Here is an 18,055-nt window from a genome sequence, read left to right on the forward strand (position 1 = left end):
CGACATACCGGAGAGGAACTCGGAAAAATCCGCTATATTGCTAAATGTACCTGATTTTTCATATCAACAGAAAAATATACCTGGCTTCACTTGAGACTCCCCTGCATAGTTAATAATATGCTAGAGCCCGCCAGCACGTTGACGTGATTGGTTACAAGGTAGTTTGTGACATAAGAAACACCAATGATTTCAAACCATGTTTTTGAGACTCCACATAGACATATAAACAACATTAAAAACTTGATTTCCACCACAGGGGGTCTGCAAATACCAAACGGACATGATTTGTTTTCTTTTAACATCTTATAAAAAGTATTTTAACACTCCAAATTATACTGGGGATGTTTCAAGAGTCTGGGTAGGAGAAAAACCCAAATATAGAAATAACTTCTGAAGAAGTAGGAAAAAAATATTTTAGAGAGACAAAAAGTTATAAAACTATTACAAACTATCCTTCAAACTTGGATGATTTTTTTTTAAGCTCTCATTTTTTCCCCCCAAAACTGAATCAGTTTTAAACAGTGCTGAAAGTGGGCCGGTACGCACTTCTATATTTTAATCTGTAGTGTACCCTCACTCTTTCTTGTGTACCGTAGGGCTGCAACAAACGATTATTTTGATAATCGATTAATCTAACGATTATTAGAACGATTAAGTTTTCAGATTTCTGTCCAACTCAAATCACACACAAATGCTCTCTAAGCATTGGTTAAATATTCTGTTCTCTTTCAATAGAAAAAAATAAACAAAAAAAATTAGCTGCATTACAGACAAACTTAAACTGCAAACAATTATTATAAGAATACAATTTAAAAAAAAAATGACAGCTGAGCAGACAGAGACATTCTCATTCACCTTTTAATTACAGTATAAAAAAATAACTGACATGATATTCTTCATAACATCTCTTTTTGTAAGTCTTCATGAATATGGAACAAAATACAGGCAAGTGATAAGACTGTAATAACTAATAGAGTTACAATAATAAAAATAGCCCTGACTCCTAAGCTCGATCAAGCTTTATTCTATGCAAAAATAAATCATCAAATTACTGTAATTATATTATTATTGTTAATATTATTGCTATTATTAGTAGTATTGCATTATCTAATAAAAAGATAATGAATTTAATACATTCTAATAAATTTACTGCTAGTTATTTAGCTTCAGCTGGAGAACATTCACCTCTCACCGGCTCGTCTCGTGCCGGATTTTTCCTCTTTAAGTGTTTTAACATGCATGTTGTGCTCCCGTGAAAAGCAAGTTCCGCCTTGCATGTATTGCACACGACAGCATTCTTGGTTTGATGTTTTATGAAACTTTCACACACCTTACTAGTTCGGATTCGTTTGCACTCCGTCATAATAGAGCTGGTAAGTCCCGCCCATCCGTAAAACCCCGCTGGACCTCTAGGTTGAAAAATCGTCAATGCAAGTGAATGGGAGAAAATAATTATTTTCTGGTCCCGTTTGAATTGTGCCATGAATGTGAACATATGTTGTCTGTGAATTTTTTATATAACTTTTCATGTTACGAGTTTGACAGTATATGGTATGATTCTTCGCCTAGCAGTTGTGGAAAAGACATAACGAGAAAGACAACATGTCGCCTATGTGACGTCACCCCATAAAGTTGACTTACCCGTGGTTTTCGCCAACCTCAACGATTTTGTCCTCTCCCTGAAAGAAGGCGGTGAAGTGCACCAAAGACACAGTCATGTTTAGCGGGATCCGTGAGCTAGTGTCCGTGTGCGAATTGTGTTGACGTTTCAAACGCGTCGAAAGCAGCGAAGAGTTGTAGTCCACAAAGTGCTCTCACACAAAGTCTAACCGTATCAAACTTCTACCCGCTAAATTGTATCATTCTTTACACGAAAAGTTATATAAAAAATTCACAGACAACATATGTTCACATTCATGGCAAAATTCAAACGGGATCAGAAAATAATTATTTTCTCCCATTCACTTGCATTGACAATTTTTCAACCTAGAGGTCCAGGGGGATTAGCGGAAGGGGCGGGACTTACCAGCTCTATTCGCGCTGTGTTTTCTTCTACCGCAAAAGCATTTGTAACGGCTGCATTACACTCTAGCGCTACAGCGCCGTTAGGGGTGCAACGGATCAAAAAACTCACGGTTCGGATCGTTTCTCGGATCAGAGTCACGGATCGGATCATTTTTCGGATCATCAAAAAAAAATGTTTTTTTGTTTATTAACACTTTTAAATTATTAAATTAAAATACATAAAATCAACTTAAAGTGCACAAGGCATAATATCTTCTTTTTAACATAATTAATGAAAAACAACTTAAAGTGCAACATAAAAAGGCATATCTCCTTCCTTTAAACATGGACCAATGCTTGATGTGTTTCCACTGTCATATAGGGCTGTCAAAATTGCTCAAAAATGACGTTCGAATATTCTCTCTAAAAAAACACATATATTCGAACTATTCGAACATCTGGTTGCGCATTTTGTCAATGACGCGCATTACGTCAATAACAGGACAAATTAATACAAAGAGACATAACTACTTGTATAGGTAGTTTATTTAAGTTTAAACATATTTGACAACGTATTATCTACACAAAAACAAGTAAATCAACTAATGGCCAAGACCGCAGACCTCACTCTCGCTCGCTCGCTCACTCACACTCACAGGCACTCTTTCTCTCTCGCCCTCGCGCTGCGTTCACACCAAACGCGAATAGAGCGTATGGCGCGAGTGATTTCAATATTAAGTCAATGTAAAGATGCGTTTACGTGCGTCTGGAGATCTTGGGGCGCGAATAAGGCGCCACGCTCTCTGCGGTTCATAACGGTTTAAATGAACAACAAATATAAGCAAATGTTGAGTGCATTTTTTTTTCATAAATCAATCCGCGGATCACGTGTGTACCGAACCGAAGATATTGATCCGAACGGATCACGGATCAATGATGATCCGTTGCACCACTAAGCGCCGTAGCGGTCAAATCGCGATATTGCAGGCCCTTACATTAGGTCACGTGGGATCAAACGGCTACTCGACAACAAAGATATTTGTCGACAATTTTTTATTGTCGACGTTGTCGACAATGTCGACTAATCGTTTCAGCCCTAGTGTACCGGCACTTCTCACATGTTGCCGGTACTCTGACAGCCCACACGAAACAGAATTGGACTATTAATTAATTAATTGTATACATTGCATGTTTGGAGCTTTTATAAGCTATACGAGCTGAACAAATCAATTATTATGCGCAATATGACTGAAGCCCAATTGTTTAAATTTGCATGATCACCGTCCTCCTGAACCAACATAAAACTTTTTAAACTACTCATGACCACCATGACTAGAATGTATCATGTTCTATTGTATTTATTGTGGTAAATTTTGACTAACTTGTTGTAGAATTTATAAAAGAATCGGTAACACTATTTTGATGGTCCCTTTTAAACATTCTGTTGACTATAAGTAACTTTGCAACTACATGTCAACTAAATCCCATGATTAGAGTATTAATAGACTGTCTGCATAATATCTGCTAAATTTTTATTGTGATGCTCCTCCAACAGACATTCTACTGCCTTTAAGTAACTTTGCAACTACATATCAACTCATTCTATCCCTAACCCTACCAGTCTACTAATACTATACTACCACTCGACTAATACTATACTACCACTCCAATGAAAGTAAGTAGACATGTGGTTGCAATGTGACTTATAGTCAACAGAATGTGTTAAACGGACCATCAAAATAAAGTCAAACCAAAGAATCTGTTAAGGGATGCTACAGATAAAAAAAAAAAGAAAGAAAGTTAACATTGGCCTAAGCATGGAAATAAGGAGCCATAAGTGGTCTTGCCTGTAGACTAATTGTATCCTTATTGTAAAAAATGCTATGGATAAACAATTACAAGAACGGTTACTTTTTCATAAGGCCAAGTACAAGTTAGATTTAGAATCAAGACTCAAGAGCTTTAAAGTATGGACCTTCTTGAATTATTCTCCATATGTACAATATGTGTCCTGCTAATAATGAAAGATATTAGGAAAAATCTGCGTTCAGATATCCCAAGAGATGACAGGAAATTAACATGTTCAGTATAAGAAAATTTTAAGTAAAGATAGTTTGACTTCCCATGGCACTTTGTAAACAAGTGATTGTTAACTATATGCTATTACTTTATTGCAGTTATGTTATCAACCAACTTCCAATGTGTGGACCATTTAGCAAAAGACCATTTTGCAAAAACAAACAAATAAACCTCACAAGGGAGCATGCCTTGGGACCCTGTTAAACGGTTCACACTTCAACCCCCAAGTGTTCAAACCAAAACTACGTAAATCCAAGTTTATAAATGTTTGTTTTTAATGCAAACCATGTTTAGCCCTACAAACACATACACACACACACACACACACACACACACACACACACACACACACACACACACACACACACACACACACACAGAAAACTCACCTCACTGTTGAACAGCAGTCTCCCAAAGAGTAGTTTGGCTTCCTTTAAACCACCTTCTAAGTAAACGGCCCCTAAAAATTAAATAAAAAATTACCACAGAAGAAATACTGAATTACACAAAAAAAAAAACTCTCATTTTGTGCTAAAGCAAATCAAATTTAAGATCAAAGAGAGTTCAAGTTTACTCAAACAAAAATTAAACAAATACACTACCGTTCAAAAGTTTGTGATCTTTATCATTTAAAAAAAAAGAAATTATACATTAATTCAGCAAGGACACATTAAATTGATCAAAGTGACCATAGAGACACTTATGATGTTAATATTTCTATTTCAAATAATATTAGGATATATTATCCTAAAAAACAACAACAACAAAACAACAACAAAAACACCCTTCATTTAGTAGCACAACCATTTTTTTAACTGTGAAAATAAAATTATGAGTAGCAAATCAGATTTTATTTTCTACAGTTTTAGAATGTATTAGATCTGGTATTAGAATGTTTTCTGAAGGATCATATGACTGAAAACTGGAGTAGCTTTGTATTGAAATAATATTGTACTGTTTACAAAAATACTTTTTTGACTATTTCTGACTAAATAAATACAGTCTTGGTGAACACAAAACAATCTTATTTTAAAAACATTTAAAAAGTATAGATCTAAAAACCACAATTTTTAAATTCAGTGAAAAGTGAATATTCGTTTGCTCTGGAAATGACCTCGCTATCTTCAAACAGATGAATTCAACAAAGACTGTCTCTCACTCATCCAAACTTACACAGGAGTTCAGTGTATATAATGTGTAGAATACAAATTAAACCAAGAAGTGTTGTTAACCTAATGTTAAACTAACTAACATATACACATAGTAATGTTAAGAAATTAGCCTATGCATAAACAAATGTTAACAAATGCAACCTTACTGTAAAGGGTTACTACATCTTTTAGGCTTAAATTAAATACCACATTTGCTGTAATGAATAATTAATCATTTATAGAAGAAAAGTCTGCTACTACTAATAGGACAACATTATATTAGAAGTTCCCATCAGGTATTAGTGGAAATATGTAGGCTGCGCTATAATCAGTCGTGACTTTGTTGTTATATATTCTTGACTATCTAGCTGGCACTTCAATCATCCACCAGTGAAATGGGTTTCAATCCTGGTTCTGGGGACCAACAGCTCTGCACATTTTGTATGTCTCTTATTTAACACACATGATTCAAATTATCAAGGTATTAGGTAACAGCTCCATGAACTGAACTTAGGCTACGTTGAGACTGCAGGCAAAAGTGTCCCAAGTCAGATTTATTTGCTCATATAGACTCAGCTTTTTTTAGGGCCCAAGCCCTGAAAGGGCGAAGGCCCTATTGTTTCCGTAAGGATTATTTTTTTTTTTTCTTTTTCTTCATTATTTTTTTTTTTTTGCCTTTTTGCCACTTTTGGGGCCCTTAACATGCTCAAAAACTCTTGAAATTTTGCACACACGTCAGAACCTGCGGCCATCAGGGCCGGGCTGAAGCTGGTACTGGGGCGTGGCAGGGGGGCTCGACAGCGCCCCCTGGAATGGGGTCCGAAAACTTGGTCCAAAAATCAAACACGCTTGCATGTAATAATATGAAACTCAGTACACATATAGATCTCATCGGGCCGAACAACTTTCGTGCTCTAAGTTTTACAAAAGCCCAACAGGAAGTCGGTTATTATACGTTGTTTGGAAAACACATACAATGTAATGTGAAATACTCCTCCTAGGGATTTCATCCGATCGCCACCAAACTCAGTGAGAATAAAGTCAAGACATTGAGGATGAATTCTTGCGAACAGATTTTTGATATCTCGAACGGTTTGGCCGTGGCGAGGAAACGAATTTATGGCGAATAATGGGACACAGGAAGTGTGTTATAACTTCTGCATACATTGACTGATCTTGATGAAACTTCAGCAGTGTATTCGTTGTAAGAGGGCGATCACATGGATGTGACTATTGTGAGTCAAAGTTATAGCGCCATCAACTGGCAGCAGGAAGTGTGTCACTTTCAAAATGCTTTGAAGTCACCCTCTTACTTTTACCCGATTTGATTCAAACTTTATGTGTATAATGTAAACACACGGCAGATGTAGACCTGTGAAAGGATTATTGATATCTTAGATACTGTTGCCGTGGCAACGCATCAAATTTTAATATTCTTTTCGGATGCGTTTGAAACTCTTAGCATGCTTGAAATTGGATGAAACTCGACAGACACATAACACTTATTAGCCAGTAGACATGTGCAAAGTTTCAGAAACGGGCGTGGCAGGGGGGCTCAACAGCGCCCTCTTGAACAGGGTCTGAAAACTTGGTTCATATATCAAACACGCTTGCATGAATTAATATGAAACTCGGTACACATATAGATTTCATCGGGCTGAACAACTTTCCCTCTGTCAAGTTTCACGCCAGCCCAACAGGAAGTCGGCTATTATGGGTTGTTTGGAAAACGCTTGCTGTGGAATGTGATGTACTCCTCCTAGAGAATTCATTCAATCACCTCCAAACTCAGTCAGCATGAAGTCAAGACATTGAGAATGCTAAATTGCGGACGGATTTTTGATATCTCGAACGGTTTGGCCGTGGCGAGGAAACAAATTTATGGCGAGAAAAGAGAGGAGACGAAGTGTTATAACTTCTGCATACATTAACTGATCTTGATGAAACTTTAGCAGTGTGTTCGTGGTAAGAGGCAGATCAGATGGATGTAACTATCGTGAGTCAAAGTTATAGCGCCACCAACTGGCAGCAGGAAGTGTGTCACTTTCAACATGCGTTTGACAAAAGTGGGTGGGTTAGTTTTACCAACAGTTACAAAAATCAGAATATATATTGGTCTCACCGAGCCGGACAACTTTCTAATTTACAGTTATTAGCTCAGAGCAAAAGGAAGTCAGATATTTTGGTTTGAATGTGGATTTTTTGGATATTTCAGACTCTGAGTTTTTAGCTACTCTTCCTAACTGGTTTATTTTATTCACACCAAACTTTTTCAAAATGATAAAGATACATTAAAGATGCTAAATTGTGAACGGATATTAAACATCTCAAACGGTTTTGCTATAGTGAGGGACTAAAGTAAAGTAACACTTAAAGCCTCATCTTCTAAAAATGTAATTAAACACCATTTATTTCTATATAAAAGTATAAAAATATCACAACTAAACCCATTTTATTCTTTTTTTTTCAATTTAATAAATATTTATAAGTTTAAAAATAGTGATTGTACTATTTAGTCCCATAAAAGTCAAGTCATACATAGGGCTATACTGCCCTCTTGTGTTCAAAATCAGGTAGGCCTATTGTATCTACATAAAAATATACTAGGTTTGTGACGGTGAGAATATTTTACCACCGGTTAATCGACGTGTGACACCGCTGGGGGCTTTTGAATCGCCAACTTAAAAACGAAAGTAAAATATGTTCGTCCACACTGACATTGATAGTGGTTGAGCGAGCGTTTCAAATTAATTCCTATGGAAGTAGGAATTAACTGAAAAACGTTCACTCTGTTCTGCTCGTTCCTCGCCGTGGATGTGCACCGTTATGAATGCCCGTGCAGCCATGAGCATTTTAGTTTAATTTTAAAATTAGCGCCTTTCGGGGGTTGATTGCTTGAAATTATTTTACAAAAGCACAATGTTGTGTTTTATTGCGACTGTACACAAATATAAGTTAACACTTTGCAGTTTGAATGTCGTCCTGTATAATGACGGAGTATGTTTTTATGTGTCCACTGTTCAAACGCGCCCACGCCACACACACACACACACACACCCACCCACACACACACGGTTTACTATCTTTGTGGGGACTCTCCATAGATTTAATGATTTTTATACTGTACAAACTGTATATTTTATCTCCTTACACTAACCCTACCCCTAAACCTACCCATCACTGAAAACTTTCTGCATTTTTACATTTCCAAAAAAACTCATTCTGTATGAAGCTTGTTTACCCATGGGGACCTCTATTTAGGTCCCCACTGTGATACGAGTCCCCATGAGTCTGTGTGCATTCAGGTTAAAGTCCCCACCGGGACAGAAAAACATGAACACACACACACACACACACACACACACACACACGCACACACACACTAGCATTGCAATCTTGACATTGCAGCCTGTTCATTATAGACTTAATAAAATATAATAATAAAATGGTCAACCTAACATATAAAGATTACACTGCTCTAAATAGTCAGTAGTACAATTTGTACAATCACAGTAAGCACCGCTCCACTGTGAATTTTCCAAGGACATTTTTGCGCATGTGAAGAGGATAATTTTTCCCTTCGATATTGGAACGTGAGTGAAGTACAAAGCATATAATAAACAATAGTTTAGCATCCAAAAAAAGGTAATTATATATATATATATATATATATTTTTTTTTTTTTTTTTAAGTGACAAGACAAAGAATATTACTTGTCTGATATATATATATATATATATATATATATATATATATATATATATATATATATATATATATATATATATAAATATAGCTGCGAGCAGCGATGGAGGGCCCAAGCCGGTGACACCGCCACCCCGGTGCCTTTAAAGGCACCAGGTTGGCGGTGCTACCGGCTTGGGCCCGCAATCGCTGCTCGCAGCTATATTTTATTATTATTAGGGCCCAAGCCCTGAAAGGGCGAAGGCCCTATTGTTTTCGGTAGGATTATTTATTATTATTAGGGCCCAAGCCCTGAAAGGGCGAAGGCCCTATTGTTTTCGGTAGGATTATTATTATTAGGGCCCAAGCCCTGAAAGGGCGAAGGCCCTATTGTTTTCGGTAGGATTATTATTAGGGCCCAAGCCCTGAAAGGGCGAAGGCCCTATTGTTTTCGGTAGGATTATTTATTATTAGGGCCCAAGCCCTGAAGGGGCGAAGGCCCTATTGTTTTCGGTAGGATTATTATTATTATTATTAGGGCCCAAGCCCTGAAAGGGCGAAGGCCCTATTGTTTCCGTAAGGATTATTTTTTTTTTTCTTCATTATTTTTTTTTTTGCCTTTTTGACACTTTTGGGGCCCTTAACATGCTCAAAAACTCTTGAAATTTTGCACACACGTCAGAACCCGCGGCCATCAGGGCCGGGCTGAAGCTGGTACCGGTGCGTGGCAGGGGGGCTCGACGGCGCCCCCTGGAATGGGGTCCGAAAACTTGGTCCATAAATCAAACACGCTTGCATGTAATAATATGAAACTCAGTACACATATAGATCTCATCGGGCCGAACAACTTTCGTGCTCTAAGTTTTACAAAAGCCCAACAGGAAGTCGGTTATTATACGTTGTTTGGAAAACGCATACAATGGAATGTGAAATACTCCTCCTAGGGATTTCATCCGATCGCCACCAAACTCGGTGAGAATAAAGTCAAGACATTGAGGATGAATTCTTGCGAACAGATTTTTGATATCTCGAACGGTTTGGCCGTGGCGAGGAAACTAATTTATGGCGAATAATGGGACACAGGAAGTGTGTTATAACTTCTGCATACATTGACAGATCTTGATGAAACTTCAGCAGTGTATTCGTTGTAAGAGGCCGATCACATGGATGTGACTATTGTGAGTCAAAGTTATAGCGCCACCAACTGGCAGCAGGAAGTGTGTCACTTTCAAAATGCTTTGAAGTCACCCTCTTACTTTTACCCGATTTGCTTCAAACTTTATGTGTATAATGTAAACACACGGCAGATGTAGACCTGTGAAAGGATTATTGATATCTTAGATACTGTTGCCGTGGCAACGCATCAAATTTTAATATTCTTTTCGGATGCGTTTGAAACTCTTAGCATGCTTGAAATTGGATGAAACTCGACAGACACATAACACTTATTAGCCAGTAGACATGTGAAAAGTTTCAGAAACGGGCGTGGCAGGGGGGCTCAACAGCGCCCTCTTGAACAGGGTCTGAAAACTTGGTTCATATATCAAACACGCTTGCATGAATTAATATGAAACTCGGTACACATATAGATTTCATCGGGCTGAACAACTTTCCCTCTGTCAAGTTTCACGCCAGCCCAACAGGAAGTCGGCTATTATGGGTTGTTTGGAAAACGCTTGCTGTGGAATGTGATGTACTCCTCCTAGAGAATTCATTCAATCACCTCCAAACTCAGTCAGCATGAAGTCAAGACATTGAGAATGCTAAATTGCGGACGGATTTTTGATATCTCGAACGGTTTGGCCGTGGCGAGGAAACAAATTTATGGCGAGAAAAGAGAGGAGACGAAGTGTTATAACTTCTGCATACATTAACTGATCTTGATGAAACTTTAGCAGTGTGTTCGTGGTAAGAGGCAGATCAGATGGATGTAACTATCGTGAGTCAAAGTTATAGCGCCACCAACTGGCAGCAGGAAGTGTGTCACTTTCAACATGCTTTTGACAAAATTTACATTCAATAGCTCTGGCCATCAGGAAGTCAGATATTTTGGTCTGAATGTGAATTTTTTTGCAAAATCAGCCTCTGAATTTTTAGCCACTCCTCTTAAACTATTTATTTTATTCGTACCAAACTTTTTTGATGAAACTACATTAAATATGCTAAATTGTGAATGGATAATAAATATCTCAAACGGTTTTGCTATGGCGAGGGATTAAATAATGTCCAAAAAGGAAACACTTAAAATCTTCTAAAAATGTAATTATATACCATTTATTTCTATATAAAAGTATACAAATATCACAACTAAACCCATTTTATTCTGTTTTTGCAATTCAAGAAGAATGAAAAAGTTAAAACAGGCTATTTAGTGCTATTTGGTTCAACAAAAAAGCAAACATAGGGCTATACTGCTCTCTTGTGTCCAAAAGGACATCAAAATAGTATATAAAACTTTTTACCAGGTAGGCCAATATTGTATTTAAATATACATGTATTAGGTATGTGTCTGAGGATATTTTCCCACCGGTTAATCGACGTGTGACACGAGTGGGTGCTTTTAAATCGCTAATATAATAGTGTAAGAAAAATAATGATAATGTTGCACACACAAATCACACACATGTGGGAAAGAATGATGCTTTTAAACAACACTAAACCGCCATTAGGTGTCGCCAGGCATCCATCTTAATAAGCGAGTCATTGATTCATTCGTTCAAACGATTTGTTCGAATGAGTCGATCATGATTAAGACAGATGTTTATGGATTGATCATTCAATCTTTGAGTCAACCGATTCGTTAAAAATGCTGAATCGTTCAGTTATGAGAAAACACGTGATGCGTGATGGTTCTGCCGTGATCTTTGTTTAACTATTTTCGCTGCTGAAACAGAACAAAAACAGTCAACATTGCATCTAAAATGTAAGTGACTTAATTGTAACTGTTTATTAACCTGTTGTATGAAATCTAGGGGTGGGAGAAAAAATTTATTCTTAGATGCATCGCGATGCGGACGTGGACGATTCTGAATCGATTCACAAATGTCAAAAAATCGATTCTCTAAAAAAATATTTTTCTGATAACGTAATATTGACGGAAGGCAAAAGGCGTAACTCTAAGCGGACGTGCGTGCAGTCTGTGGCGCGCACATAACAGAGAAGTTTCTTCTGCTCACCAAGGCTGCATTTATTTGATTCAAAATACAAACAAAAACAGTAATATTGTAAAATATTATTCCAATTTAAAACAGCTGCTTTCTATTTTAATATATTTTAAACTGTTATTTATTCCTGTGATCAAAGCTGAGTTTTCAGCATCATTACTCCAGTCGTCACTGTCACATGATCCTTCAGAAATTATTCTAATATGATGATTGATACTCAAGAAACATTCATTATTATTTTAACCCTCTGAGGTCGACAAACGCGCCGGCGCGTTTTGCTGGATTTTCTCCACATTGTAGCACTATAAACTTAAATTTCTCCGTCATTTATGGTCATACAGAAAAAAGAAATATAAAAAAAGAATCTGTGGTATTTCTACTTTTGTATGTGTCCACTTCCAATCAAATCAAAACATTGTGCTTTTGTAAAATAAAGAAAATAAACAGTGTGTGCGTTCTGCCTCTCCGTCGCGGTGAACTTTTTTTTCTTGAGCACGTCTATAAACTGAAACAAAACTCAGCGAATACTTGTCACACATTTATGAGCCATACACCTTTATAAACATTTAAGTGTGTACTTTTAAATGATCGGATTCAAAACGAAAACATATATTCTCTGTTTAAGTAATTTGTATAAAACCAACAAGATGTCCAGCTTCTCAAACGTTTCCTAATTATTTTTAATTCGGCCACGCCCACTCGCGCAAAAGATATTCACATGCAAATCTCCACATGGAACGCGATCGCCCTCATTACCTCAACAACAAAACACTTCACTTCACTTTTCGTCGAGTTTGAAAGACCTGCCTGAGCTTACATTGGATTTACATCAGAAGAAGAAGAACGATATTTGAAGACAAGAAAGATAAGGTAAGAAATTCTTACATATTAGTTTGCTATTGTTGCATAAATTTCACATTGCAGTTGAACTGTTGCTAGATATATGGTGAATATTATAATATTTAGACCCGTGTTTACTGTTACTGTGTTTGTGGATATCTGCTCAAACGTAGATATGTATATGGTAGACCTAACCATAATGTTTTATATTTGATCGCGATCGCGTTTTAATGTATCATATTTTTGATCGCGATCGCGTTTTAATGTATCATATTTTTGATCGCGATCGCGTTTGAATGTATCATATTTTGGAAAAGCAAAACGCTCCAAACGGCTTCATGTTTTTACTATTGTCTCATTTCATATCATCATAACGAATGGAAACATTTGAAGTAACATGATAATCAATATATTTTTCTCTAGCTTAGTTGTTACTGAAATCTTTTTGAAAATATATAGGCTGCTATATTGTTATTATTTTATGCAGCACTGCGCATAGCCTATACCTACAAGGCACAACAAACCTGGTGTTCATTATATATTGTTGGAAACATTTGTGTGAGTGTGTGTGTGTATTCTGTGAATTTTAAAAAGCAATTTTAACAAGAAAAATCTAAAATGTATTCCCAAAATCGTGCAGGCCTTTCTCTTGATATCAGCACTTTTTTTTTTTTACTTTTTTTTTCAGGGCCCAGATGCCACTGAGTCCTGCTGACTTCAACATTCACAGTACATGTCTCTGTACATGAACATGGTAAAGTGAAAATCAAACACCTTAGAAAATGAAAGGTATGTACAATGTTTTTAGGAATGGCACAAAGGTCTCTTTCTTCAATAAGTGCTTTTTTGTTGTGTATCTTTGGATTATGTTGTGTTGTAAATAAATCCAAACAATTTTAAAAGCCATTCTTTTTTAAATCTCCTCATTCTTTGTGCAAGGGTGGTCAGAATGATGGGCCCTGATAAGCTCCTAATAGGGCCATTAGGGAGGTTCTTTGTCTTTCTCAGGTGTGGAAAGCTTTCATATTAATGAGGTGATCCGCCCCTTCGCATATTGCTTTCTAACACAAAACACGTCGTAAAATTTTTAAATCAATATATTGTCTTCTCTGAATGAGCAGTCAGGGTGATTCTCACATAGTTTTGCAGCAAATATTCTAGGCTACGTCATACAATTTTCAAAAGTCTTGTGAAGAAATAATCAGTATGGGTTTCATGACCTTATTTCAGTGAGAATTTATTTTTGTATTTTCACAAACCACGCATAAATGTCATTATCTCAAAACTACAAACTTTTACATACATGCTGCTGATATATTATTGTAGCAGAGTTTGTGCTGAATACAGTGTAATTAGACTTTAGCCATGAAAATGTCACAAGTAACAGAAATAACCACAAATGTCAGAGCATGTCAGAACACCTCCAGGGCCCAGAAAACAGCTCAGACCCCAGAGGGTTAAATGTCGAAAACCGTTGTGTACAGTCTTTGATGAATAGAAAGTTCAAAAGAACAGCATTTATCTGAAATCTAAAGCTTTTGTAACGTTAAACACTACCGCTCAAAAGTTTTGGGTTAGTAATAATTAAAATTTTATTTTTTGGGGAAATAAATAAAATAAATCAGTACTTTTATTTATGAAGGATGAGTTAAACTGATCAACAGTTACAGTAAAGACATTTATAATGTTAAAAATATATATATTTGAAATATATGCTGTTCTTTTGAACTTTACATTCATCAAAGCATTTTGAAAAAAAAAAAAAATCTGTACACAACTGTTTTCAACATTGAAAATAATAATGAATATTTATTGAGCATCAATCATCATATTAGTATGATTTCTGAAGGATCATGTGACACTGAAGACTGGAGTAATGATGCTGAAAACTCAACTTTGATCACAGAAATGAATTAATATGTAAAATATTTAAAAATTGAAAACAGCTGTTTTAAATTGGAATAATATTTCACAATATTACTGTTTTTGTTTGTATTTTTAATCAATAAATGCAGCCTTGGTGAGCAGAAGAGACTTCTCCTAAAAACATTAAAAATCTTACTGACCCCAAACTTTTGAACAATAATTTATATATATATAAATATAGCTGCGAGCAGCGATGGAGGGCCAAAGCCGGCGGTACCGCCACCCCGGTGCCTTTAGGTAACTAAAGGCACCGGGGTTGCGGTGCCACCGGCTTGGGCCCGTAATCGCTGCTCGCAGCTATATTTTGTTATTATTATTATTTTTTTCTACTTCTCGGGCACTTTTGGGCCCCTTAACATGCTCAAAAACTCTTGAAACTTTGCACACAGGTCAGAACCCGCGGCCATCAGGGCCGCGCTGAAGCTGGTACCCGGGCGTGGCAGGGGGGCTCGACAGCGCCCCCTGGAACAGAATCTGAAATCTTGGACACATACAAGAACGTATTAGTATGTAACTCGGTACACATATAGATCTCATCAGGCCGAACAACTTCCGCACTATATGTTATTAGCTCCGCCCAACAGGAAGTCGGCTATTATGGGTTGTTTGAAAAACGTATGCTCTGGAATTTGAAATACTCCTCCTAGAGAATTCATCCGATCGCCACCAAACTCGGTGTGCATGAAGACAAGACATTGAGGATGAAAAATTGCCAGGGGATTTTTGATATCTCGAACGGTTTGCCCGTGGCGAGGAAACGAATTTATGGTGAATAATGGAAACAGGAAGTGTGTTATAACTTCTGCACACATTAACTGATCTTGATGAAACTTCAGCAGTGTGTTCGTGGTAAAAGGCCGATCACATGGATGTGACTATTGTGAGTCAAAGTTATAGCGCCACCAACTGGCAGCAGGAAGTGTGTCACTTTCAAAATGCTTTGAAATCACCCTCTTAGTTTTACCCCATTTGCTTCAAATTTTATGTGTATAATGTAAACATACGGCAGATGTAGACCTGTGAAAGGATTTTTGATATCTTTAATACTGTTGCCATGGCAACGCATCAAACATTAATATTCTTTTTTGATGCTTTTGAGACTCTAAGCATGCTTGAAATTGCATGAAACTCGACAGACACATCACTTTTATTAGCCAGTAGACATGTGCAAAGTTTCAGAAACGGGCGTTGTGGAATGGCTCAGTAGCGCCACCTTTAGTCAAAAATGGGGGCTTAGTTTTTCCTAGAATCACAAAACTTGGTACGTATATTGTTCTCATCAAGCTGGACAAGTTTCTAATTTATAGTAATTGGCTTTGACCAACAGGAAGTCATATATTTTGGTTTGAATGAGGATTTTCTGGAGAATTTTCTCTCTCTCTCCGTCTCTATGTGTGTGTGTGGGGGGGGTCTATTCCATTTAATCTTTGTTTTTCAAGGTTTCAGGGGCTTTTGGGGCCTTTAACGTGCTCGAAAACTCTTGAAACTTTGCACACAGGTCAGAACCCGCGGCCATCAGGGCCAGGCTGAAACTGGTACCCGGGCGTGGCAGCGGGGCTCAACAGCGCCCCCTGGAACGGGATCCGAACACTTGTCCATAAATCAAACACACTTGCATGTAATGATATGAAACTCGGTACACATATAGATCTCATCGGGCCGAACAACTTTTGTGCTCTAAATTTTACGCCAGCCCAACAGGAAGTCAGCAATTATGCAGCAGACGGATTTTTGATATCTCAAAAGCTTTGGCCTTGGCAAGGACACGAATTTATGGCGAGAAAAGAGAAACACAAAGTGTTATAACTTCTGCACACATTAACTGATCTTGATGAAACTTCAGCAGTGTGTTCGTGGTAAGAGGCCGATCAGATGGATGTGACTATTGTGAGTCAAAGTTATAGCGCCACCAACTGGCAGCAGGAAGTGTGTCACTTTCAAAATGTTTTTGACAAAAGTGGGGGGGTTAGTTTTACCCACAATTACAAAAATCAGTACGTATATTGGTCTCATCGAGCCGGACAACTTTCTAATTTACAGGCATTAGCTGCAACCAACAGGAAGTCAGATATTTTGGTCTGAATATGGATTTTTTGTTAAATCAGCCTCTGAGTTTTTAGGTACTCCTCCTAAAAGGTTTATTTTATTCCCACCAAACTTTTTCAACATGATAAAAATATATTAATGATGCTAAATTGTAAACGGATATTGAATATCTCAAACGGTTTTGCTATGGCGAGGGATTAAATTAATGTCAAAAAGGAAGCAGGAAACATCTCATGACTTCTAAAAATGTAATTATACACCATGTATTTTTATATAAAATTTTACAAATATTAGAACTAAACCTATTTTATTCTGTTTTTGCAATTCAAGAAGTATGAAAAAGTTAAAAACAGGCTATTTAGTGCTATTTGGTTCAACAAAAAAGCAAACATAGGGCTATACTGCCCTCTTGTGTCCAAAAGGATATCAAACTAGTATATAAAACGTTTTACTAGGTAGGCCTATTGTATTTAAATATAAATTTATTAGGTATATGACTGTGAGGATATTTTCCCATCGGTTAATCGACGTGTGACACGAGCGGGTGCTTTTAAATCGCTAACTATAGTATACTATATACTAGTAAAATACAGACGTCCGCACAGACATTGATAATGGTGCGGAGTAGAGCGAGCATTTTCAATGTGTTCCTATGGATGTAGGAATTAACTAAAACATTTTATTTATGTTTTTGTGTCCACTGTTCAACCGCAACCGCGTCACACACACACACACATTCCAGAATTGCAATCTTGACATCGCAGCCTGTTCATTATAGCCCTAATACAATATAATAATAAAAATAGTCAACCTAACATAAACGAATTACACTGCTCTGTTTAAATAGTCAGTAGTACAATTTGTACCATTCACAGAAAGCAGAGCTCCACTGTGATGTTTCCAAGCACATTTTTGTGCGTGTGAAGAGGATGATTTTTTCCATCGATATTGGAACACGAGTGAAGTACAAAGCCTATAATAAAGAATAGTTTAGCATCCAAATACATCGCAAATATTGAAACATTTTGATTCTAATGAGAGGGTTACGTGAGACCAACACTGCTTACTTTCGTTTTTATTTTTACATTAAATTTAAAGGATTTGTTGTGGAATATTTTGAGTGTATCATAAAATCAGAATAAGGTAAGACAAGTAATATTT

At 36.9% G+C, this 18,055-nt stretch overlaps 1 protein-coding gene across 2 annotated transcripts in view; it reads right to left on the reverse strand.

Annotated features, from left to right (window-relative positions):
* The window catches only part of drosha (drosha ribonuclease III), a 65,371-nt gene that overhangs the window by 20,400 nt on the left and 26,916 nt on the right, over positions 1-18,055 (reverse strand). For both annotated transcript variants that reach the window (XM_081393057.1, XM_081393056.1), the window contains exon 22: positions 4,473-4,543. In XM_081393057.1, the coding sequence (XP_081249183.1) occupies positions 4,473-4,543 (71 nt within the window). The remainder of the gene's footprint in view (positions 1-4,472; positions 4,544-18,055) is intronic.

The sequence above is a fragment of the Scardinius erythrophthalmus genome, assembly GCF_964197995.2.
Source record: "Scardinius erythrophthalmus genome assembly, chromosome: 18".
Taxonomy (NCBI): Eukaryota; Metazoa; Chordata; class Actinopteri; order Cypriniformes; family Leuciscidae; genus Scardinius; species Scardinius erythrophthalmus.